The sequence below is a fragment of the Halichoerus grypus genome, chromosome 9 (genome assembly GCF_964656455.1).
Source record: "Halichoerus grypus chromosome 9, mHalGry1.hap1.1, whole genome shotgun sequence".
Lineage (NCBI taxonomy): Eukaryota > Metazoa > Chordata > Mammalia > Carnivora > Phocidae > Halichoerus > Halichoerus grypus.
In genome coordinates, this window is record NC_135720.1 from 33250594 (window position 1) to 33274114 (window position 23521).

A 23521-nucleotide genomic window follows, 5' to 3' on the forward strand; every position below is an offset into this window, starting at 1 on the left:
AGCCTCACGAAAGGAATTGTATTCTGTGTCTGGAACTAGTAACTATTGAAGCCCAGAATGGAATTTAGGTATTTTTGCTTATAGTCTGACATCATTCCTAAAATATGCTGCTGCATATAAAAAGCACACTGTAAAATAAACCACATTTTCTCTAAAAAAAAAAAACACACTATATAAAAAACCCTTAAAAACTACAAAAATAAACAAACCTAGAGTCCAAACATTGATAAACACACTGATATGCCTGACAAAATTGATTCTAAAAATGCCTTCTACACTCAAGATATACTATCTGCCAACTAATCATTGTTACTGTGTATAGAGACAGTTGCATTTTAAAAAAGAATTTAAATTTGCTCTTTGAATAAATTATATATTCACAAAGTTCAAAACTCTGAAGCTACAATAAGATATAAATGGAAAAGTCTCCCTCCCACCTCTGTCCCCCAGCTACCTAATCTTCCTCCCCAGAAGTAACTAATGTTATTAGAGATTCTTTCTAGAGAATCTTTGCATACATATAAGCAAATACATATTTATCCAATTACATTTTGACCTTTAGTTTCATGGTTATGAAAGTGAGACAAATAGAAAGTAATGAATAATGCTTACTTTGATCTTGTGTGCATTTTACCCACTTCTATCCCCAGAGGCATTAATGAAAGATGGCTAACTGAAAGAAACCTGAAAAATTGCTTAGCATGTTATGGCCCATGTTTGTACACATAGAATGGAAGGGGAAACTCTGGTGCATAGTAGAGAATGTTCATATGTGCATGCACGTGTGTGTGTGTGTATGTGAGAGAGAGAGAGAGAGAGCACGCACAAGTGATCAAGCTCTTTCTTCGTCATTTTTAGGGCTAATTTTATTCTCGACTTCTTATTTTGAAAATTTTCACGTCTACACAGAAGTTGAAAGAATGCTGCAGTGACCACCCATATATCCTTTACCTCAGTCAAGGTTTCTCCATGTTGGCAGTACTTAGAATTCAGGCTGGATGAGTCTTTGTGGTGGCGGCTGTACCCACACTGTAGGATAGTTAGCAGCATTCCTGTCACTCTCTAGGTGTGAGTAGCCCCCACCCACTCACCCAAAGCATGAGAACCACCGTGTCTCCAAACATTGGCACGCGCATTCTGGGAAGAGGGAAAAATCCTGATACTTAAGAATCACTGATCTAGATTCACTAGGTATTAATATTTTGTCACATTTGTTTTTCCTGGTTCATATTTATCTCTTTGTTTTGGCTGAGCATTTGGAAACAAAAAATAGGTTTCAGATGCCATTCCTAAATACCTCGGCAGATATCTTGTAAGGACAAGGATGATGTCCTCTATAAGCACAATACCATTTTTATACCTAAGAAAATGAGCAATAATTGCATAATTTCATATGCAGTAACTGCATAAAGACATATAGAACCCATATTCCCATTTCTCCAATTATTCCAAAAATGATTTTGTCTTTTCTATGTTCCTATCAGACAGTTAATAAGGAGAGCAGGGAGAGGCTGGGAAATGTCCTAATAGTTGATGGCTGTAATCTTTCCCACCAGATCAGCAGGTTTAGAAGGACTTCAGAGCTGTAGGAAACATGAGGGAAAAATGCATTTGCATTCATTCATATTTTAGAGCTAAGAAAAATGTAAGCCATCCATTCTTTGTGTGCTGTTGTAAAACAGCGGTGGCTGAGGGCAAACCCGCAAGGCTGTGGGAGGTGAGGGAGCGTCTCTGACTCATACATACTCATCATCAGAGTTGAAGCTGTCCGCCAGCCTCAGCCCACAGCAGTCCTCTGCAGGGCCGTGGAAGGTTTCATGAACAGCACTTTCATTTACAAATCACTTCTGTGAGTAGCAATCATGTCGGTCTCCCAAAACCCCAGGGCAGTTGACAGGACTGAGCTTGTTGTTCCATTTTATAGCTGAAGAAACTAAGACTGAAGAGTTACTTGCTGATTTCTTGGCTAAGACACACTAGGCCTAGACCCTGGGTCCTCCCAACATAGATCCTTCTTCTGAAGGGTAGGGAATAACTCTTCTAGAGACTTAAGCCAGGGAAGATGGAATGGCAGAATCTAACTGCCAGACATGGTACTCATGTGATCTCGGTGGCATTCCCATTTGCCCATGAGGAATTAGAGCTTAGAAGAGGTGCCCAAAGTCACCCCAGTCTTGGGCCTCTTCAAGCACATGGCATGACAAGGAAGTGGAGGGGCTGAGAAGCAGCCTTGAGGCTCAGGTTTTAAGAGGCATTGGGCACATGATGATGAACATTTTTTCAGACACATGAAGAAATGTTCATCATCATTAGCCATCAGAGAAATTCAAATCAAAACCACATTGAGATACCACCTTACACCAGTTAAAATGGCAAAAATGGATAGGGAAAGAAACAACAAATGTTGGCGAGGTTGTAGAGAAAGGGGAACCCTCTTACACTGTTGGTGGGAATGCAAATTGGTACAGCCTCTTTGGAAAACAGTGTGGAGGTTCCTCAAAAAATTAAAAATAGTTACCTATGACCCAGCAATTGCACTCCTGGGTATTTACCCCAAAGACACAGATGTAGTGAAAAGAAGGGCCATATGCACCCCAATGTTCATAGCAGCAATGTCCACAGTAGCCAAACTGTGGAAGGAGCCGAGATGCCCTTCAACAGACGAATGGATAAAGAAGATGTGGTCCATATATACAATGGAATATTACTCAGCCATCAGAAGGGATGAATACCCAACTTTTACATCAACATGGATGGGACTGGAGGAGATTATGCTAAGTGAAATAAGTCTAGCAGAGAAAGTCAATTATCATATGGTTTCACTTATTTGTGGAACATAAGGAATAGCATGGAGGACATTAGGAGAAGGAAGGGAAAAATGAAGGGGGGAAAATCGGAGGGAGAGATGAACCATGAGAGACTATGGACTCTGAGAAACAAACAGGGTTTTAGAGGGGAGGGGGGCGGGAGATGGGTTACCCGGTGATGGGTATTAAAGAGGGCACGTACTGCATGGAGCACTGGGTGTTACATGCAAACAATGAATCATGGAACACCACCATCAAAACCTAATGATGTACTGTATGGTGACTAACATAACATAATAAAATTAAATTAAATTTAAAAAAAAAGTGTTGGGCTACTCCTCACGAAGTGAGGTCCTTACCAAGCAAGGCCAAGACTCAGTCTTGCTTCTAGTCTGTTGCTTCGACACCTGGGTCCCTCTACCTCACAGAGGACTGATACAAGGCATCCAGTATTTATAGTTTCTCAGATGTATCAGGCACTGTGCTGGGCTTGGTGAAGAAAGCAGACATGAGCCTGTCTTCTTGTGCTTACAGCCTAGTGAAAGGAAAGGAAATAAAGAGGGAAGGGAGTGAAGTAAGGAAGCAAGTAAGCAAATGGGGGAGAATGAAGAGAGGAAGAATGAAAAGAACAGAATAGAAAAGCACAGAAGCAGAAAAACATCATACAGATGAAGGTAAACTCCCAGTGTGGTAAATACAGACAAGGAAAGCTGAGAGCTGCTATCAGGGGACATGAGCTGACTGAGATCTGGACGCAGAGCAAGAGGTAACTAGATATCAGCAGAGTGAAGGAGGAGAGGGATAGAGCTTTCCAGGCCCAAACCAAAGGCCCAGCAGAGAAAGACAGCACTGGTTTGTTGAGAAAGCCCAGTTGTCGCCCATGTCTTTGATCTCCCAAATACTCCACATGGCAGACAGATTCTTCCAGAGCCCAGATCTGACCATCTGCTCTCCTCTCTCAACATGGCCTCAGAGGACTTACAAGCTTGGCTCTGTAGCTGGATTATCTATAAAGCCTTGAAAAATACAGACATCTGGGCTCTGCTCAGACCAACCGAATCAGAATCCTGAGGGTCTGGGCCAGCAGCATCAGGGTCACCTGGGAACCTGTAAGAAATGCAGATTCTCAGCCCTATCCCCGACCTTCCCAACCAGAGACTCTGAAAGACAGGCCCAGCAACCTGTATTTTAACAGGTCCTCCAGGAATTGTGATTCAGGTTAAAGTTTGTGAACCACTGCTTTAGAGGAAGGACCAAGGATGAAAGTTCCCTATGAGATGCTGATGTAGCCTGTCCACAGACAAGGGTTTGAAAAGATCTGGTTCTGGATTGCAGAGAAGCTCCTTTATGGGGCAACCATGCCTTTCAGAATTGGGCTGGCTTCTCTCTCCTGCCTTAGTTTCTGGCCCATTCTCTTCTGGCCCATCTTAAACTCTGTGTTCCAGCCATGCACAGCTGTTGGCAGCTCTCCAAGGGGCACGGGCTATCCCTCTGCTCCGTGGCACAGGCTGCTTCATCTGGAACTTCTGTCCACCCCCACCCACCTGGCATTTCCCAGTGCCGTCTCCATTGGCCCCCCTCATGTAGTTTTCTAACCCTGACACCTAAACCTCAGCTTAGGTGTACCTCCTACAGGAAGGCTTCTGTGGTCTCCTAACACAATGTAAGATTATGCTGTCTCTTCCCCTGTTATAACACTTTTCTTTCTGAACTGAAATTACTCATCCTTCTGCTAGATGGGGTCTGCCTGTGCCCCTGCTCCCTCCCAGGGCAGGACCCTGGTCTTTGTGTCTGAAACAGTAGATGCTCTACAAATATTTAGGGAATGAATGCCAATAGTATTCACCAAAGTGAATTTCAAGGGATGACAGAAAAATTGTTTTTAAGAAAATGCATCAATCCATATATGCATAAGACAGTATCAGTTCTTCCCTAGAACCCAGTGGAAAAGTGGAATGTGTTGTGGAGACAGCAAAGTACGGTAGAAAACATCCAATTTGGGGAATTAGAAAATCCAGATCGAAGAGCCAGTATATTCACTCAATAACTAGGTGGCATTGGGGAACTATTTTTATTTTTCTGACTCTGTTTCCTTAGTTATGATTTCAGGATTATATTTTTTATAGCAGTATCATAAGACCATTGTGAAGGTAAGTGGAAGGATAGTTCTATTATTTCTATTACTGTGATGTGAAAATAACAAGCCCAAGAGTGATGAAGATTTTATTGTTTATATGGGATTATTCTAATCTCCTTGAAGATTAACTGTCCTGTTCTGTTAATTTATGCAGTTTTTATGGAAACGAGCTCTCAAAGATCGCTTTAAATATGTTCGGAGATCCATAGAAGATGATGAACAAGTGATGAGAAATAAGTGTAAATTTGGACACAGAAGAGGCCAGACGAAGAAATCTCTTACCGATAGAAGCTTTGATGAGGTTAAAATTGTCCAGATAAAAGTAAGATTGGATATTTAGATGTTCTGATAATTTGTTGATTGATTTATTAAAGGATAATAAGTAATAGCATCTAAAATCACTAAAACAGAATCAGATATTCTTTTTGAAAATTGGAGGTAGGGAAATCTGTTTTGCATGGCTAATAATATGAATGATAATATTTCCAAAAGAAGGCTTCCTAAAACAGCTTGAGCAGAGTGTCATGATAACAGTATGATAACAGTATCATCATCTCAGGTTTATTCTTTCATAACCTTTGAAAAACCTGGAAACACCCTTTTGTTCTGGGTCTTTGAAAAATTTCTCTTCCTCTCATCATAGAATACATCTTATGTTTTTGCTGTTCTTACTGCTGCAGATAGTTTTTAGAAAGCATATTGTAGGGTAGCCTCTATCCTCAAGGTTTCAGGGAAGCATGTAACCCACAGGCATGGATACAAACCACATCCTACCCTTTCATTGCCCAGAAGACATCCCGTACCAACCCAGAGGTGGTTGTAAGGACTTTCAGGCCTAAGGGCCAGACAGCGCCTAGAGATTCCCCCCTCAGCAGTGGGTTTGCTGTAAGTAAGTTGCATGCAGGTCCTAATTACTGAGATCCTATAAATATCCTTTAACTACCTCAGAGCCCCCAGATATGGTCAAAGCCAAAAATGTCCCCTGCTAATAAAGTAAATGAACTCCTTAGGAAGGATGTCCAAACTACCAAGTATAAAAGAAGTCCAATCCCATAACTGCCAATTCTGTTTCCACCCCAGTCCAACATGAACATGTAATCCTAACTCTTCACCACAAACACACTTATGTTAGTGAATGTACTTGGTGTGAATATTCCATTTTCTTTTTTAGCTGGTGTATTTATTTGATAGTAATAGAGCAACCTAGTTGGTCGTCTCAATTTTCTTAGTAATAAGCTCCAGGGGATAGGAAGATTTTTTAAACATATTTTGCAAATCATTCATCCCCACAACATAAAAAAAATTAGATGAAGGTGTATATTTTACATATCTTATTATAATTTTCAAAGAGATTTTCAAGTCATAGGCCAGTTAAGAGAATATAATTTTATGCCTGCTCTTTGACCAGAAGACAGAAGAAAGGTAACAATTTAGTGGTGTAACTTTTTAGAAACTTGGCAATATTCCAGTTATAAACTAAAATCATGATAAGATAGAAATAGATTTATTTTAATTATCTTTTATATTCTTAAAAAGTCACTTTGTAAGGGAACATAATTATGTCATACATAAACTGGTTTTCTCAAAAAATTTGATTTTCCTTATAATAAAAATGGAGTTCCTTTATAAATAGTTCTGCAAATTCAGTTTTCCTTCTTTTTCTTTGATGCATGACTCACCAAAATTCATTGGAATGAATGAATGGTAAAATCAGAAGATTAGCAATTGTCCCTAGCCCTAGAACTCTCAAAGGTATGTTCGTGGGGTCAGAGATCACACAGGCTAAAGGGCAGCTTCTCCTTTTTGTTGACACATCATCACTGAACCAATATTTTCACTTGTCTTCCAGTTCTTTCTCAACACCACCTCAGTTCTTCATGTAATGACACCCTTCATTGCTCTTCCCTTCTACTCTCCCCTCCCCCTCAGGCCCCCAGACAACCCTGAATACTCAGATGAATCCTGCTAGGATCCATGCAGGGACTTTTGCTACGAAAACACATCCCCCTTCTCCCCCCACCCCAAAAAACACAGAAAATTGAATGTACCAGAGTCTGAGATGAGTTAAGTTACAATAGAATTTAGTTTGACCTTCTTGCCAGCTGGGGCAAAAAGAGATTATAGAGTGACCATTGAAGAGACAGTGTTTTTTCCTGGCAAACAAATCTAATCAGTGAAGATTTACTTTTCCCCTCCTTACAAATGGAGCCACAGATTGCTGATTCTTTCAGAGACTGTAACATCTCTGTATGTGACCTAGTGTTCTCTAGAGCCAAAAGCTTTGAAGAATGGGGAAAAATTCACACTAGAATATTACAGAAACAATGTGTCTCTCTATTTTATACCCTGGATGGCGACAAGGCAAATGGTAAAACCCTAAGAAGAATGAAAAGACAAATCCATTGAATATACTACTTATCTCATGGAATTGGATACTTCAAATGAATTGCCTAAATTACTTCCCATCTCTGTTTTGAACTTTTGATAGCTCCTTTTCAGTATCTTTAAGATTTCTGAAAATTAAAGACATTTTGGATTAAGATACTTTGGTAACTTTCACATCTTTTAAACTTTCTTGACCGGGCACAATATTTCCATAATGCAGAAAAGTTATTTCATGTGCAGCAGAGATAGAAAATGCTGATGGAGGCTAGAAGTCAGGATTCAGGCTATTTCCTCAAAGGCAGGGAAGTGGGTTTGGATGAACTAGAGGAGGATTTTGGAAAGGAGTAAGAGAGGGGAAGTGATTTTCGTTTGTTTTGTTTCATTTCTGTTGTTTCTCTTTTGATGGTTGTGAGGAATTTACCAAAGAACTGAAGGTAGATGTCTCAGTGAAGGAAGGTGTTTTTCTTAGCTTTGTCACATGGGCTTCTGCAGATAACCGAGGCAGCAGTAGAATTTGTGTGGGTCTCAGTATAGGTCACGGACCTTTTGTCCCTAACTTTCCTCCTATCCCAATCTCTGCACCAGATTAGCGCTGCTTAACCTACACTGTGAAACCCAAAGCATCTGCAGCGTCAAAGCATCCACCTGTGAGTCTTAAATCTACCCAGGTTCCTCATATTCTGTCGCTAAAAAGACTTACCAACACGTTACATGGATGGCTATCGTTGTCAGAATCCCAGACTTTGTTTCTAGATCAAGCCTCCAAAATACTGGGCATTTTGCAATGTTTAAAAATCTTTTTCCAACCTTATGACCTCATTTCGCTGCTGTGTCATGAAGCCCAATGCAGCAGCTGTGCTATAGCTCGTATGCATCTGACTTCTAGTTTTAGGTCCAAGCAATTTGCAGCCCTGTGAATCGATAATCTATTTCCTTTGCTTTATAGTCTTTGACTATACTTTGTCTTATATTTAGAAACACAGGTATAATTAGGTTCTCAAAACAGTAGACTTAACTGAGTAGTGTCATAAGTTGCTGACATTATCCTGTTTAAATGAAGATACTGGTTTTAAAAGCTTATACGAATTGTATAGAACTGCATAGCAGTGTAATGGAATTTTACTTTGTAGCATTTCTTTCTTTCTTTCTTTCTTTTTTTTTTGTGAAAAATCTCAGGTGTTAAAGTTGAGTGAGTCCGACTCCATAATTCATGGCCTGTCATGGTCATTGTCCCATGTGACGCCTGTCATTGTTCTTCATGTTGTTTTGTTCTCATCCCTATCTGCTCGTCCCTCACCTCTGCCCTTGAGCCACCATTCCAATGTGTTCTATATGTATCTTTTAATCTGTAAGTGTTCTAAAATGTGTACTATCATTTTGGGTTTATATATCTATAACTTACTATAAATGGTATTCTATACTTCATTCCTGTGTTACTTTTTTCACTAACACTCTTTAAGACTCATTCATATTAGCATATTTCTAGTCCATGATTGCAATGAATTATAAAGTACTCCTTGCCCCAAGCCCTCTTCCTCCCCACTAGGAATTGCATCGTAGAGAACACCATCATCCATGTCTGCTTCTGGACCTACCTATGTGTTACTTCTTTGGGTTGTATACCCAGAAATGGAGCTGATGGGGCAGATGGTGTGCATTTACTTAAATTTGACCAGTTATTCTCCAGATGACTTTGTCTCGTTCCCACAGTCATGCATCTTCCTGTATTCCTGCCAACACTTGGCATTACCCAGCCTTCTACATTTTGCCAAGTCTATTAGGTAGCAAGTGTAATGTCATTCTTGTTGTGATTTGCATTTCCCTGGATAACTGAGTCTGAGCATCTCTTCACATTTGTTAGCCCCTTGAATTTCTTCTTTTAGAAAGCTACTTCTTTAGATCCATTGCCCATTTTTTAATGAGTTGGCATCTTTTTTTTTTTTTTTTTAAGATTTTATTTATTTATTGGACAGAGAGAGACACAGCGACAGAGGGAACACAGCAGGGGGAGTGGGAGAGGGAGAAGCAGGCTTCCCGCGGAGCAGGGAGCCCAATGCGGGGCTCGATCCCAGGACCCTGGGATCATGACCTGAGCTGAAGGCAGACGCTTAACGTCTGAGCCACCCAGGCGCCCCAACATCTTTTTTTTGTTAATTTGTAGGAAGCAGTCCTTCCCGTGCCCTAAGTCACAAATATATTCTCCTACTCTTTGTTCTATTAAATATATTGTTTTCACTTTCATGTTTAGATCTTTAAGTCATCTGGAGTCCATCTTTTATATGCTATTAAGTAGGGATCGCCACAGAGTGAGCCACTTTCTCAACATCAGTTCCTAAACAATCCATCCTTTTCTCATTGGTTTATCTTGACACTTAGTGTATATTAAGTTCCCAAATAGACGTGGGTGTGTTCTGGGCACTATCTCTTTATCCCACTAGTCTATCATTCTGTTTTTATGCCACTGCCACATGACATTTGATGACTTAGTGTTTATTGCTTAGTATCATATTAGTGCTTAGGGTACAGACATTTTTTGTTGCCTGTGGAAGATGTGCAGGGTCAGGAAAGTTCCTCAGTAAAGCAGTTTCTGGGGAGATTCATCCTCATTTTTCAGAATAAGGGGAAGGATGGGAGAGCCTTCTCTCAGGAATCAGCCCCTGGGACTCACAGGAGAACTGGAGCTTAGGCTAGGGATGCCACATTCAAGTGGGAGGGTCGGGCCAAAAGAAGGTTCTGGGCACCTGTCAACACAAGGAGCATCAGGATAAGCTATGTGTTACTCCTGTGGAAAGCCTGTGACATGATGGGGATACCCTGCTGAAGGAATCCTGCTTCCGTCTTCCTGGGATGGAGGTGGTGGTGGCATCTGGTCTACATGAGGCCCTGGGCCTGAATCCTTACACGATCACAGCCTGATGCTCATCCTTACTTGGAAATCTCTTCACCAGAGGATTCCTAGGTGTCCTCTTGAGCATCTGCCAAATGCCCCGTTTGAAACATCAGGATGTAAATATACTTTTGAAATGCTTAAACTCTTCTTTATCATTTTTTGATTAATGCATGCATTTTCTTTTCTTAAGTTATTGAGGTTTCTTTCAGCCAGCAGAGCCCTCAACCTATTATCATAAACTTTTTGCTCATGGGATATAAGCCACTTTGATAAGAAGCCAATGCTTCATTCAAAATTATCTGAAAAAAATTTGGCTTGACTTTTTCAGCTGTCCAGTTCTTTACATTTATGGCTGCTCTTTTCATTTACCTTGAAAAGATTCTCCTCTGTCTTTATGAGGTAGATTAACTCTAAATTGGATATTTGGTGAAAATTTATTCTTGAAGCAGTATAGAAAGGATTCTGAAGTTTCTACAGGAGCTTTTGCTTCTCTTTCTAATTTTTTTTTTTTAATTGCAATGACATTCTCTCAGTTGAGAGGCTTTTAATAGGATCTTTAAGTGCATAGATTATTTTATCTTTGTCAGTTAATTTGTCCTATGTTTAGTTTCTTTTTAAGAGTTTTCAGTAAATGACTTAATTCTTTTTTTTAAATAAACGACTTAATTCTATAAATCAGTTTCTTCACAACTGCCTTTAATATCATCTTCTCAGGGGTCTTCATTTTATGATGTATTTGTTATATCCAGTTCTGAGTCCCTACAATCCGTTTTGTCTTCTCCAGGAATAGCAGCTGTTCTAGTTTTCTAGTTCCTTAATTATCATCTGCTTAGTGGTTCTGTTCATTATTGAAAGTGGGGTATTCAAGTCTCCAACTATTATTATTATTGAATTGGCTCTTTCTCCCTTTAATTCTGACAGTTTTTGCCACATGAGTTTTGGGACTCTGTTGTTAGGTGTGTATAAGTTTATATTGTTATAGCTTCCTGATGGATTGACTTTTTCCCCATTATAAAATATTTTCCTTTGTCTCTAGGAATAATTTTTGTCTTAAAGTTTATTTAGTCTGATATTAGTATAGCCATTCTATCGCTCTTTTGGTTTCTGTTTGCATGTTGTATCTTTGCCCATCTTTTTTACCTTTAAACAATTTGGGTCTGAATCTAAAGTGTGTCTCCAGTAGACAGCATATTGTTGGATAATTTTTGCAATCTATTCTGCCAATTATTAAATATAATTACTTATAAGATAGAATTTATGTCTCCTATTTTGCTATTTGTTTTTTATTGATCATATGTTTTTTGTTAGTTTATTCTTTAATTACTGCCTTCTTTTGTGCTAAGTAGATATTGTCTGTGTACTAATTCAATTTCCCTTATTGTTTCTTTTAGTATATACACATTTTTAGTTATTTCCTTAGTGGTTGCCTTGAGAATTGGAACTAACATCTTAATTTTTAATAGTCTAGTTTGGATTAATATCAATTTAATTACAATAGCATACAAAATCTTTGTCCCTATATAACTCTATCCCTCTCCCCTTTCGTGCTCTTATTGTCACATAAATCACATTTTATATATTGTATGCCCATCAACACAGATTTATAATTATTGCTTCATGCAACTGTCTTTAAAATAAGATGGAAGAAAAGAGTTACAAACAGAAAATACATTTATACTGTCTTTTAGATTTACCTATGTAATGACGTTTACCAGGTTTCTATTTTTTCATGTGGATTTGAGTCACAGTCTAATGTCCTTCTATTTATCTGCTAGTGACCAATTCTCTCAGTTTTTATTTATTTGGGAATATCTTAAATTTCTCTTTCATATTTGAAAGGTGTTTTGCTGAATATAGAATTCATTTTGTTCAGGGGCGCCTGGGTGGCTCAGTCAGTTAGGCGTCTGCCTTCAGCTCAGGTCATGATCCCGGGGTCCTGGGATCGAGCCCTGCATCTGGCTCCCTGCTCAGCAGGAAGCCTGCTTCTCCCTCTGCTTGCCGCTCCCCCTGCTTGTGCCCTCTCTCTGTCAAATAAATAAATAAAATCTTTAAAAAAAAAAAAAGAATTCATTTTGTTCATTGTTCTCTGGTTTGAGAATTGGGTGTTCTGATATCTCAGTTAAATGGTTTTGGCTACAGCTAACAGACCTGTCTAAAACTGGTCTAAATTATAAGGAGAGCTTTGCTCTCACATTACAAGAAACTCAAGAGGTAGAGGACTGTGAACATTGTAGCTCCTCACCAATTTAACCATCTTGTCTCCTCCAGACAATCAGTAGGATTGTTAGTTCTCCACTACCTTGAAGTTAGAGGTGGCCATGGACTGACTTTAACCAAGAAATGTGAGCAGAAGTGACATGTGCATGGACGATCCAGTGGGCAATGCCCCAGCTTCCCACCCCCCCTTTCTTTATCCGTGTTGCCTAACAACTCCAGGTGGTAGAGCCAGGTCCCTGGTTGAGGAGGATGAGGACCTGGGCCCCAAGATGGACATGTCACATGAGCAACAAATAGACTTTTTTTGCTGTAAGGTTTGGGGGTTGTCAGGTACAGCAGCATAATTTTGCCTATCCTGAGTGATATCAGGGGCTCCCTGCACAGTCTGTCAGGCTTTGGATCCACATCTCAGTTATTCCCTTCGTGATGGCTTCATGAAGTGACAGAGGCATTTTTGAGGATCTAGCTGATCCTGCCATCCTTATCCCAGGGATTTCATAGTCTGCATCTCTGTTCTGTATCTGGATTGGGGAGATCTATGAAAAGTATTACCATATGTGACAATAAAAATGCTTACAGCGTAGGGAAACTTTATTTTGCTTTATGCAAAAAAACCTAGTTTTCATTTTTTCAGCTAATCCATTTGGAGATTCTTTCTAGTTCCTCAGTACGGAGCACATCATCTCCATTGTGACCTTAGTTAAGGACATTTCTCAGAGTCTGAAACATGGAGGAAACAAAACTAGTATCTTGCCCAATCTGATGTGAAATATCCTATCAAACATGTGGTGGCATTTTCTTCTAAGAGATTAACTTGTGCTTTTTAAAAAACAACAACAAACCCCACATTATGTCCAGGACAGTGATGCAGGGATTTAATAAATCTTGCAGGCTGTTCTTGTATCCCCAAATCCTCCAAACATTTGCTAAGTAAATAAATAAATCAACAAACTGCCAGGTGTTAAATTACTAACACTAGACTTATGATTCATTTCTATCTTAAAACATTTTCTTTTCCTCCTGAGTATTTCTGTTCTGTAACTTTAAAAGTCATGAAGTAGTTTTGTGTGTTAGCTTTCCTTCACTTAGAAGTGAAATGGAATCAAAAGTTATGCAAAAACTGCTGAGAGGGCCAAATGCTAAGAATATCTCGTAGGTTCCTTTGGATTTCTTTTATGGCATTTACTGTTTGCTTCTTACTGCACCTGACACATAATGATTTATTGAATAAATACTAATCATTTTTATAGGTTTTTGCACAGATGTTTCTCCCATGGTGCAAAACTGAGCAGAACAGCAAAAGTTGAAGAAAAATGTTGGCAGTTAATTGCATTCGGGATATAATGCAATTACTGCCATCAGCAGGTGGCAAATGCACTAACACTGTGAAGTTTTACAAGTCAGCTGTGCACTTGGAAGCATGGGGCAAAGTGGCTGCTGTTTCCCTGGTGATTGACTGAGCCACACAACTGTATGCTAAGCAGAGAGACTTTTCAAGTTACATTGAGAAACATCATTTCCACAGTCAATGTGATGACAATGGAATTGAAAACAGGGATGATTGGAATTTGATATGAAGAAAACCCTAGCACCTAACATAGCACTGCCCAGCAGAAATATAATACGGACCACACACGTAATTTAAAATTCTCTAGTAGCCACGTTAAAAAAAAAAAAGCAAAAAGAAGCAGGTGGAATTATTATATTAGTATATTTTATGTAATCCAGTATATCCACGAAATTATCATTTCGGCATGCAGTCATTAGGAAAAAATGTTAATGAGATGTTTTACCTTTTTTGGGGGCGGGTGTATCAAGTCTTTGAAATTCAGTGTTTCAAAGCCTACATCTCAGTTTGGACTAGCCACATTTCAAGTGCTCGGTCACCTCCTGTGGCCACCACACTGGATGACTCAGAGAAACACACCCTTATAGGCATTAGAAGGCGAGATGACACTCTCTCGGGAATACCATAGTTAACAGGGAGCATGACCAGTTATCCGCTGATAATGTTCAGAGCTAGAGTCCCCAAATCTTAGGTGCAGGACCTTTCCATTGTGCCTTTAAAGTAGGTTTTTAAGGATATACGTATAAGAATTATTAAATTTACACAAGGCACTTTCTTTGTCAACTTATTCAGATTGCAGGATGCAGAGCAAAGTTGTGTTTTAATAAGATCAAGGTGAGTTTTTATTCATCTCTGTGTGGAAAAAAGTTGTAACTACATTTTGAACCATGCTGTGTCTTACTACTTCAAGAGCAATCTCAATTTTCTGTCCAAATTTAACTTAGAAATAGTGTCCTCCTTATTTCTGTTCCAGCCGTTGGTTTAGATAACTGTGCTTTCCGCTATTCTACCCAACCCAGCCCCGCCCCCACGGCTGTAGGTCAAGGTCATGGTGGTGCTGGAGCTGAGGGCCCACTCTGTTACCAGCACTCGTGTGGTAAGGAGGTGTGGCAGAAGCTCATTATCCAGTCTGGATCCAACTCAGGTTAATGTTCTGGTTAATTTATTCTGATTCCTTTGAAGTCACAAATCCCACAGATGACTCCTACACTTCCCTTCAATGTGTCCACTCGTTGGGATTCCTTGGCTAGGTGTGATGGGCTCCCTGCTTCATGCCTTCTTCTTTCCATTACTTCTTGAGCACGCCCCCCTTTCCCCCCACCCACTGCCCATCCTGTGATTGAGTGTCTTCATCTAATAAACCAACTTACAGAGTTGTTCTGAGATTGGATGATACATGTAATGTGTCCAGAATAGAGACTAGAGTAGCACACAGTAAATGTGCAGACTAACCTACACGCCCCCCCGCCCCCCCCCCCGCCCCCACCATCCTGGCGCTGCTACTGCTGTTTTGTAAGACTCAGACTTCTCTCATCCCCTGGTTCCCTCTTGTCCATGTGCACCGCTAAGGAAACCAGCCTGTCGGAACAAGGCCACCCATCTTTTTGAGAAGTTGGGGGCTACACTAACACAGGAAGCCCTGCACCTGGCCATCTCCATGCTTGAGAAAGTCACTTCCCCTTTGACAGTCTCAGATTGCTCATCAGAAAGCGAGAAGCACAGGCCAGACAATGTCTAAGTTCCTTCTGGCTCTAACGATACATGAATCATTAAAAGGTGAGAATTCTAAATTGTGATGCAGCCCGCTATTCCCTTGAATACGGTACTTCAATCTAGGATACAACCTTCTGACATTATGTTAGTCCAATCAGGTAGAAGCTTTCCAGAAACTCTACTTTCTGGGACATTTCATGAATTGGGTGGGGGTGTCAGGGGAAGGCGTTCATTATGTGTATACTTGTCTACAAATTTCAATATTACCAATTATAGAACTCCCACTACAGTACATAAAATGAAAGCTGTTTATAATTATAAATTTTCCCTTTCCTTTTTAAAAATTAGAATTTTTCTTTTTTAAAAAAACTTCTCATTATATACATTTGAGACTTATGAAAGAATGTACATAGCATATGTATAATTTATGAGACAAAATAAACACTGTGAGCCCAACATTCAGCTTTAAAATCGGAACACTGTCCATACCTTCTTCGTGTCTGTCCGTCTTTCTCTCCTCTCCCATCACCTGCTTTTCTAACACCACTGCCCTGTACTCTGAATTTTATGTTTCTCATCCACCTGTTTTTGAAACATATGAATTTGCCACATGCGCAAGGTATCTTATTTAGTTTTGCTTGTTTTTGCAGCTTATGCAATGACACAGAGTATGTCATCGATGACTTCCTTTTTCTCACTTAATATATTGTCTCTGGGATTCATCCAGGCTCAGTTCAGTTGTGTCGTTCATTCATTTTTATATTGGCTTAAAAATCTACTGTGACAACAAAACAGTTTATTTGGATATTCTTTTATTGACAGACATTTGCCTGGTTTCCAGTTTTTGTTTCTATGAGCTATGCTGCTGTGATCGTTCTTCTTGTATATCTTGGTGTACATGTGCAAGCTCTTTCCAAGGAGATATGCGTAGGAGTGGAATTGCTGGTACCGTGGGTATGCAAATATTCACCTGTATAAGACAATGCCAGTTGTTCTCCTGGTGGTTATAGATATTTAAACTGACTGAACAGCTCCTGTTATCAGACTTCTTCCTGTCACACCCCCAAGTAAGATACCATTTAGATCAGATATCAAGATAACTCCCTCCCATCCCAAGTAAAATACCAATAGGTAGGGAGTAAAATGCTACTTGTTCCTATTTTCATTTTAATCATTTATGAGGTTTATCATCTTTCATACTTACGAAATACTCAAGTTTCCCTCTCTGTAAAATGCCCAGTCATGTCTTTTACCTATTTTTTCTGAGGTTGCCCTTGTTCTTATTTATTTATAAGAATTCTTTATATATTCTGTATTCTACTCCACCAGTTGTATCATTGTAAATATCTTCTCCTAGTTTGTGCCTTGCCTTTTGAATTTTTTTTATGAAATCTTTTGACCAAAAGTTTGTAATTTTAATGTAGTTAGATTTGTTAATCATTTCTCTTATGATCAGTACTTTTTAGGAACTCCTTTCCTACCTTGAAATGATAAGAATTATTTATATACATTTTTAAAATTTAAAGTTCTGCCTTAACATTTAAGTTCTTAAGCCACGTGTAACTTACTTTTGTATAAGGTGTGTGGTATAGATCTGTTTTCTTTTTTTTTTTTCCCATATGGATAGACAGTTTTCTGTACCTTTTATAAAACAGTCCTCTTTCCCAGGCATTTGTGATATCATCTCTGTTCTTTCCAGAGATCTGTGTCTAGAAGCTCTACCGTGTTGCCCTAGTAATGTTATCTATCCCTGCATGAATATCAACTTTCCTTCTTTACATAGTTGTAAAATGTCTTGATAGTTTCCAGGTTCCATCACTACCTAATTGTTATTTTTTAAAGTGCCTTGGTTATTCTTGGGCTTTTTAATCTTTAATGAGAATTTCAGAATCAGCTTGTTGAGTTCTTAAAACATTAATTTTTGGGTTTTGGTAGATTTTAGATTTTGATAAAAATATTATTGAATCTATATCTCTATTTGGAGAAAGGTGACTTCCTTATGATACTGAGTTTTTCTAACAGGGAACATGGTAGGTCTATCTATTAATTTGTCTCATTAGTATTTTCTAATAATTTTATAATTTTCTCCATAAAGGTCTTACACATCTTTTATTAGTTGTATTCCCAGGTGCTTTATACTTTTTGTTGAAACTGTAAAAAATTACATATTCTTTTTGTTAGCAAATTTGTATATTTATCTTACATTCAGTTGCTTTGTAAAACTCTCTCGCCAACTCTAATACATTATATGTACATCATTTTGAGTTTTCTCTTAAAAAATCAAATCACATCATCATCTATGAACAGTTTGTTTCTATCTTTCCAATTTTTATTCCTTTTGCTTCTCTTTCTTATCTTACTACTCTGGCTAGGATCTCTAGTAAAAGGCTGAATAAGTATAGCAGAGCATCATTTTCTTGTTTCTCATCTTAAGAAAAATTCTTTTAAAATTTCAACATTAAAAATGTTAGCTCTAGGTTTTTGGTAGATAACTTTATAAGTTTCAGAAATTCCTCCTTTTATTTTGATGAAAGTTTTTTTCTTTAGTTTTAAAGGGATGTTGAATTTTATACAGATTTTTTTCTGCATTATTTCAAATGTGGTCATTTAAAAGAACTTTAATTGGATAATGCAGTATATGATATTTACACATATTTAGATAATCCAGGTTAACTATAGAACTGTTAATATGTCAAAATTCTCAAAACCTATTTCTTTTTGGTCTAAATCTATCACAGTGGCCCTAAAATTCAGATTTCAGGGGTGCCTGCGTGGCTCGTCTGTTGAGCGTCCGACTCTTGATTTTGGCTCAGGTCATGATCTTGCGGTTGTGGGATCGAGCTCTGCATCGGGCTCCAGGTTCAGCAGGGAGTCTGTTTCTCTCACTTTCTCTCTCTGCCTCTCCCTCTGCCGTTCCCTCTGCTCATGCTCTCTCTCTAAAATTAAAAAAAAAAAAAAATAAAAAAAAAATAAATAAATAAATAAAAAAAAGTCAGATTTCAGTATGAAAAGTATTTCCTTGATGATGAGTGATGTTGATCATCTTTTCATGTGTCTGTTAGCCATCTGGATGTCTTCTTTGTAAAAGTGTCTATTCATATCTTCTGCCCATTTCTTAACTGGGTTATTTGTTTTTTGGGTGTTGAGTTTGGTAAGTTCTTTATAGATTTTGGATACTAGCCCCTTATCTGATATGTCATTTGAAAATATCTTCTCCCATTGTGTAAGCTGCCTTTTAGTTTTATTGATTGTTTCCTTCACTGTGCAGAAACTTTTTATCTTGATGAAGTCCCAATAGTTCATTTTTCCATGTTTCCCTTGACTCCTGCAATGTGTCTAGTAAGAAGTTGCTATGGCAGAGGTCAAAGAGGTTGCTGCCTATGTTGTCCTCTTGGATTTTGATAGTTTCCTCTCTCACATTTAGATCTTTCATCCATTTTGAATTTATTTTTGTGTATGGTGTAAGAAAGTGGTCCAGTTTCATTCTTCTGCATGTTGCTGTCCAGTTTTCCCAATACCATTTGTTGAAGGACCATCTTTTTTCCATTGGATATTCTTTCCCACATTGTTAAAGATTAGTTGACCATATAGTTGTGGGTCCATTTCTGGGTTTTCTATTCTGTTCCATTTATCTATTTATCTGTTTTTGTGCCAGTACCGTACTGTCTTGATGACTACAGCTTTGTAATATGGCTTGAAGTCCAGAATCATGATGCCTCCAGCTTTGCTTTTCTTTTTCAGGATTGCTTTAGCTATTCAGGGTCTTACAAATTTTAGGATTTTTGTTCTAGTTCTGTGAAAAATGCTGGTGGTATTTTGATAAGGATTGCATTAAATGTATAGATTGCTTTGGGTAGTACAGACATTTTAACAATGTTTGTTCTTCCAATCTATGATCGTGGACTGTTTTTCCATTTCTTTGTGTGCTCTTCAATTTCCTTCGAAGTGTTCTAAGGTTTCAGAGTACAGATCTTTTACCTTTGATTAGGTTTATTCCTAGGTATCTTATTGTTCTTGGTGCAATTGCAAATGGGATCGATTCCCTGATTTCTTTTTCTGCTGCTTCATTATTGGTATATAGAAATGCAACAGATTTCTGTATGTTGATTTTATATCCTGTGACTTTGCTGAACTCATATATTAGTTCTAGCAAATTTTTGGTGGAGTTTTTCAGATTTTCTGCATAGAGTATCATGTCATCTGCAATAGTGAAAATTTGACTTCTTCTTTGCCGATTTGGATGCCTTTTATTTCTTTTTGTTGTCTGACTGCCCCTCAACAAATTTTTCTAGAAACTCTTTTTTTTTTGGCTCCTCAAACTGATCGTCTTGGATTTTTAGTAAGGGTATGTGAGGTATTTCCTAGCCATCCAACCCCACCCAATGTACTCAAATTTATAGTAAATATAATTGACAGTTTGATGATTTAGTATCACAAAATACCCACTGTTATTATTTTGAATTTGGATTTTATGACATAGTAGTGCAGCTACACAAAGGCATTTAAAAAGGAAAAATACAAACAGTAGCAATGACAAAACCTTAATTTAAAACCTCTTTATCTCTTTTAATATTTAAATGAGTAGAAATAAAAAAACATTCCTGTTAAGTGTGAACCTTCTAGATAATCTAGGTTTCCACTAACAGGGTATGTAGAAAATGAAGTAACTCTTACATCTGTCAAGAGAACAGATTGCAAGTAATGATAGTAAGTAATGAACTCTCTGATTTGTTAAAGACTGTCCATTTGTTAACCACAGTCAAGGCCAAGTGTAATCACATGTGGTAACACTCATCTTAGGAGTGCATTAAGAGTCTGCAATAACGGCCTATGATTCAAGTTCTCACGAAGTGTTAAACTGCCACTTGAAAAATGAAACATATTGATATTTCAAAAATATTTTGCAGGAAGAAACTGTTTGTTTAGATTCTGAGGCAGATGAACATATTAACTGGTTCCAGCAAGAATATATGAAAACAGAAAAGGACTGGAAAGAAATTGATAAGAGGATGAGTCAGACTTTGGAAATAAGAAGAAAGTTGATTGGCAGCAGAACACCTCTGAAGGACATTCTTAAAATGTTTCCTTTCTTGAAGTGCCCTTATCAGGTATCTTTATTTGCTTATAATATTCTCTGATTTTAATGTCCAAATTGATTTTTTTTTCTTTTCCTTTGGAGTGTAACAGCACTAGGTAGCAAATGGTGGGTGTGAATCTCAGTAGGAGACGTGAGGTTCCACAGGCTACAACTAGGACCATTTGGTAAGAATTTCTGAAAGCATATTCTAGTAACATGCACTGCCTGCGTTCAGATTTAAAGATTTCCCTGTCATTGAACATACTGGGGAGGCTGGGAGGACCACTACTTAGGGGTATTTTGACAGTGTGAAACATTTTCCCTTTGCATGCATTTAGACAATCAAGATAGTTTACTAAGGAACTATTAGTATGCAGCATTACTCAAAATCTATTTCCTTTATGATCCCAAATAACTTCATAAAGTGGTCTTGGAATATATGAAGTTTCATAGGTAAATCAAATACCCTTCAATTTAGTTTACTTAAGGTGGCCATTAAAGGGGTCCTATTACAATTTTAGTGTAATGTTAGTTGTAGCACATAATGAAAGATTCATCAAAGTTTTTACCTGGGAACACATTTCATGGAAGAATTCTGTGGTTGCAATCAACTATTTTGAAAATAAAAAGTTTTACATGTTGGGGCGCCTGGGTGGCTCAGGTGGTTAAACATCTGCTTTCAGCTCAGGTCATGATCCCAGGGTCCTGGGATCAAGCCCCATGTTGGGCTCCTGGCTCAGCAGGGAGCCTGCTTCTCTCTCTCCCTCTGCATCTCCTCCTGCTCATGCTCTCTTTCTGTATCTCTCTGTCTCAAATGAATAAATAAAATCTTTAAAAAAAATTTTTAAAAATTTAAAAAAAGTTTTCCATGTTATTCTTCCTCCAAAAAATGAAAAAAGAACTTGCCTGCATATTTCATTTTCAAAATCATGTCTACAGTGAACATCTGCTTACTACGTAGGAAGCATATTTTCAGTGTTTCACGTGGATTATTTTATCTACTCATCTCTCAGCAACACTACCTTAGTTATTCGTTGCTTTCTCTTCATCTTTGGGTTGCTAGGAACAGCTATAGCCAGGAGGCTTTGGCTCTTAGAAGAGTATGCCAAATTGACACACCTACAATATATTGTTTTAAAGCAAAACCTTGTCAAACTGATAGCCTATAAACTCCGTAAGTGTAAGGAGCATATTTTAAACATGTTAGTAGTTCTCCAAGTGCCTTGCAGAATATTGTGCATGCAATACAAACGGAATGTTGATTGTTTTGAATGCTGAATGAGTTAGTGAATGGTTGGTGTCTTTGTCTGGACTGCTATAACAAAAATACCATAGACTGGGTGGCTTATAAACAACAAAAATTTATTCCTCAACAGTTCTGGGGGTGGGGAAGTCCAAGATCAAGACACTGGCAGTTTTGGTATGATAGTCTGCTTTCTGGTTCATGAATGGCGCTCTCTAGCTGTCACTTCACATGGCTGAAGGGGCAATGTAGCTGTTTGGGGTCTCTCTTGTAAAGGTGGTAATCCCATTCATGAAGGCTCCACACTCCTAACCAGTCCCCTCTCAAAGGTCTCACCTCTTAATACCATCACATGGAGCATTAGGTTTAACATATGAATTTTGGGGGGACATAAACATTCAGTCCATAGCAGTTGGTAAGGCTGTCTGGACACTGATGTTGCAGCCTTAGGGGTCTTCATGGGAGTGTGGCCTGCACAGGTTTAGTGATTAAAATAGATAAGCTATGGTTCAGCAGCCTTTCAAAGAACAGTAGATGAGAATAAGTCTGAGTGGGGGGTGGAGAGCAGATTTTAGACCTAAGAGTGTGTCTCTCATGCTTTGTCTTAAGTCTCTTTTTTTCCAATTCCCCAAGGCATTTCACCTTTTATATCCAAAATATGGATTGGGATATGGTTTTTGTAATGACTGTGCACTTACTGAATAAAGTAGTCTATCTATTGTTTTAAACAAAAGAATTGAATGTTTTAGCTTTCTTCAGGAAGTACCTCTGTAACTAAGCCTGGTACAGCCAGCTGGGACTTATAATTTATAAAACCCTTGTTGTGCTTCCCAAAATAAAAGCAAGCTCGACCTTACTTATAAACACCCAGCTAACAACCAATCCCTATAGCAGGACAGATGCCCCTGCTTGAAACTACTCCCACCACGTGTTGCTACTACCACTGTGAAGCCCTATGAGCCTAGGGAGCTTGTGGGCACAGGTGCGGAAGAAGAGAAGCAGCCAGTGTGGGACACTGTACCAAAGAGTTTACATGGATCCTTCATCACCACCTGCACTCATCACCCTCCTCCCCGCAAAACACATTCTTTAAACAGAAAATGAGAATGATATTTAGAGACTAAGATTTCAGCCCTAGGTATGCTCATTGCTACAGAGGTGTTATTGCTCTACAATTTTTCACAGAATAAAGCCAGGATATATACCTTTGTATAGGTGTGCGTGCACGTACACACACACACACACACACACACACACAATCTGTATCTGTTCATATATCCATGCATAAGTATTAAAAACCATGAGGTCACATTTATACCTTCAATTCCAACCCAAACCAGAGGGCTTATTCTAACTGACCCCATTTACATACATTCCAACTCTCCTTAACAGCAAGAAACCTGGCACCCATTATCCTCAATGTATTTACTTATTTGTGCCACCTTCCCCAAACCCCATACAGCCAAACTCCTAGCCATGAATGATCAGCCACAGAAAAGCTCCTCTCTCCACACTCCAGGTTTTGTCCCACAGGTTACTAATCTTAATCGTCTTTTTTTTTTGTTATTCAGATTAATTTCTATTGCTCTATCTTCAAGTTCATGAAATTTTTCTTTGTATTTCCCATATGCATTTCCCTATTCAGTGATGTTTTCATTTCAGTAAATGTTACTTTCAAATTGAATTTCAATTTGGTGTGTGTGT

At 38.5% G+C, this 23521-nt stretch overlaps 1 protein-coding gene across 3 annotated transcripts in view; it reads left to right on the plus strand.

Annotated features, from left to right (window-relative positions):
• SAMD3 (sterile alpha motif domain containing 3) overlaps positions 1-23521 on the plus strand; it is a 52916-nt gene that overhangs the window by 23733 nt on the left and 5662 nt on the right. For all 3 annotated transcript variants that reach the window (XM_078054745.1, XM_036120846.2, XM_078054746.1), the window contains exons 7-8: positions 5099-5266; positions 20405-20605. In XM_078054745.1, coding sequence (XP_077910871.1) covers positions 5099-5266; positions 20405-20605 — 369 coding nt within the window. The remainder of the gene's footprint in view (positions 1-5098; positions 5267-20404; positions 20606-23521) is intronic.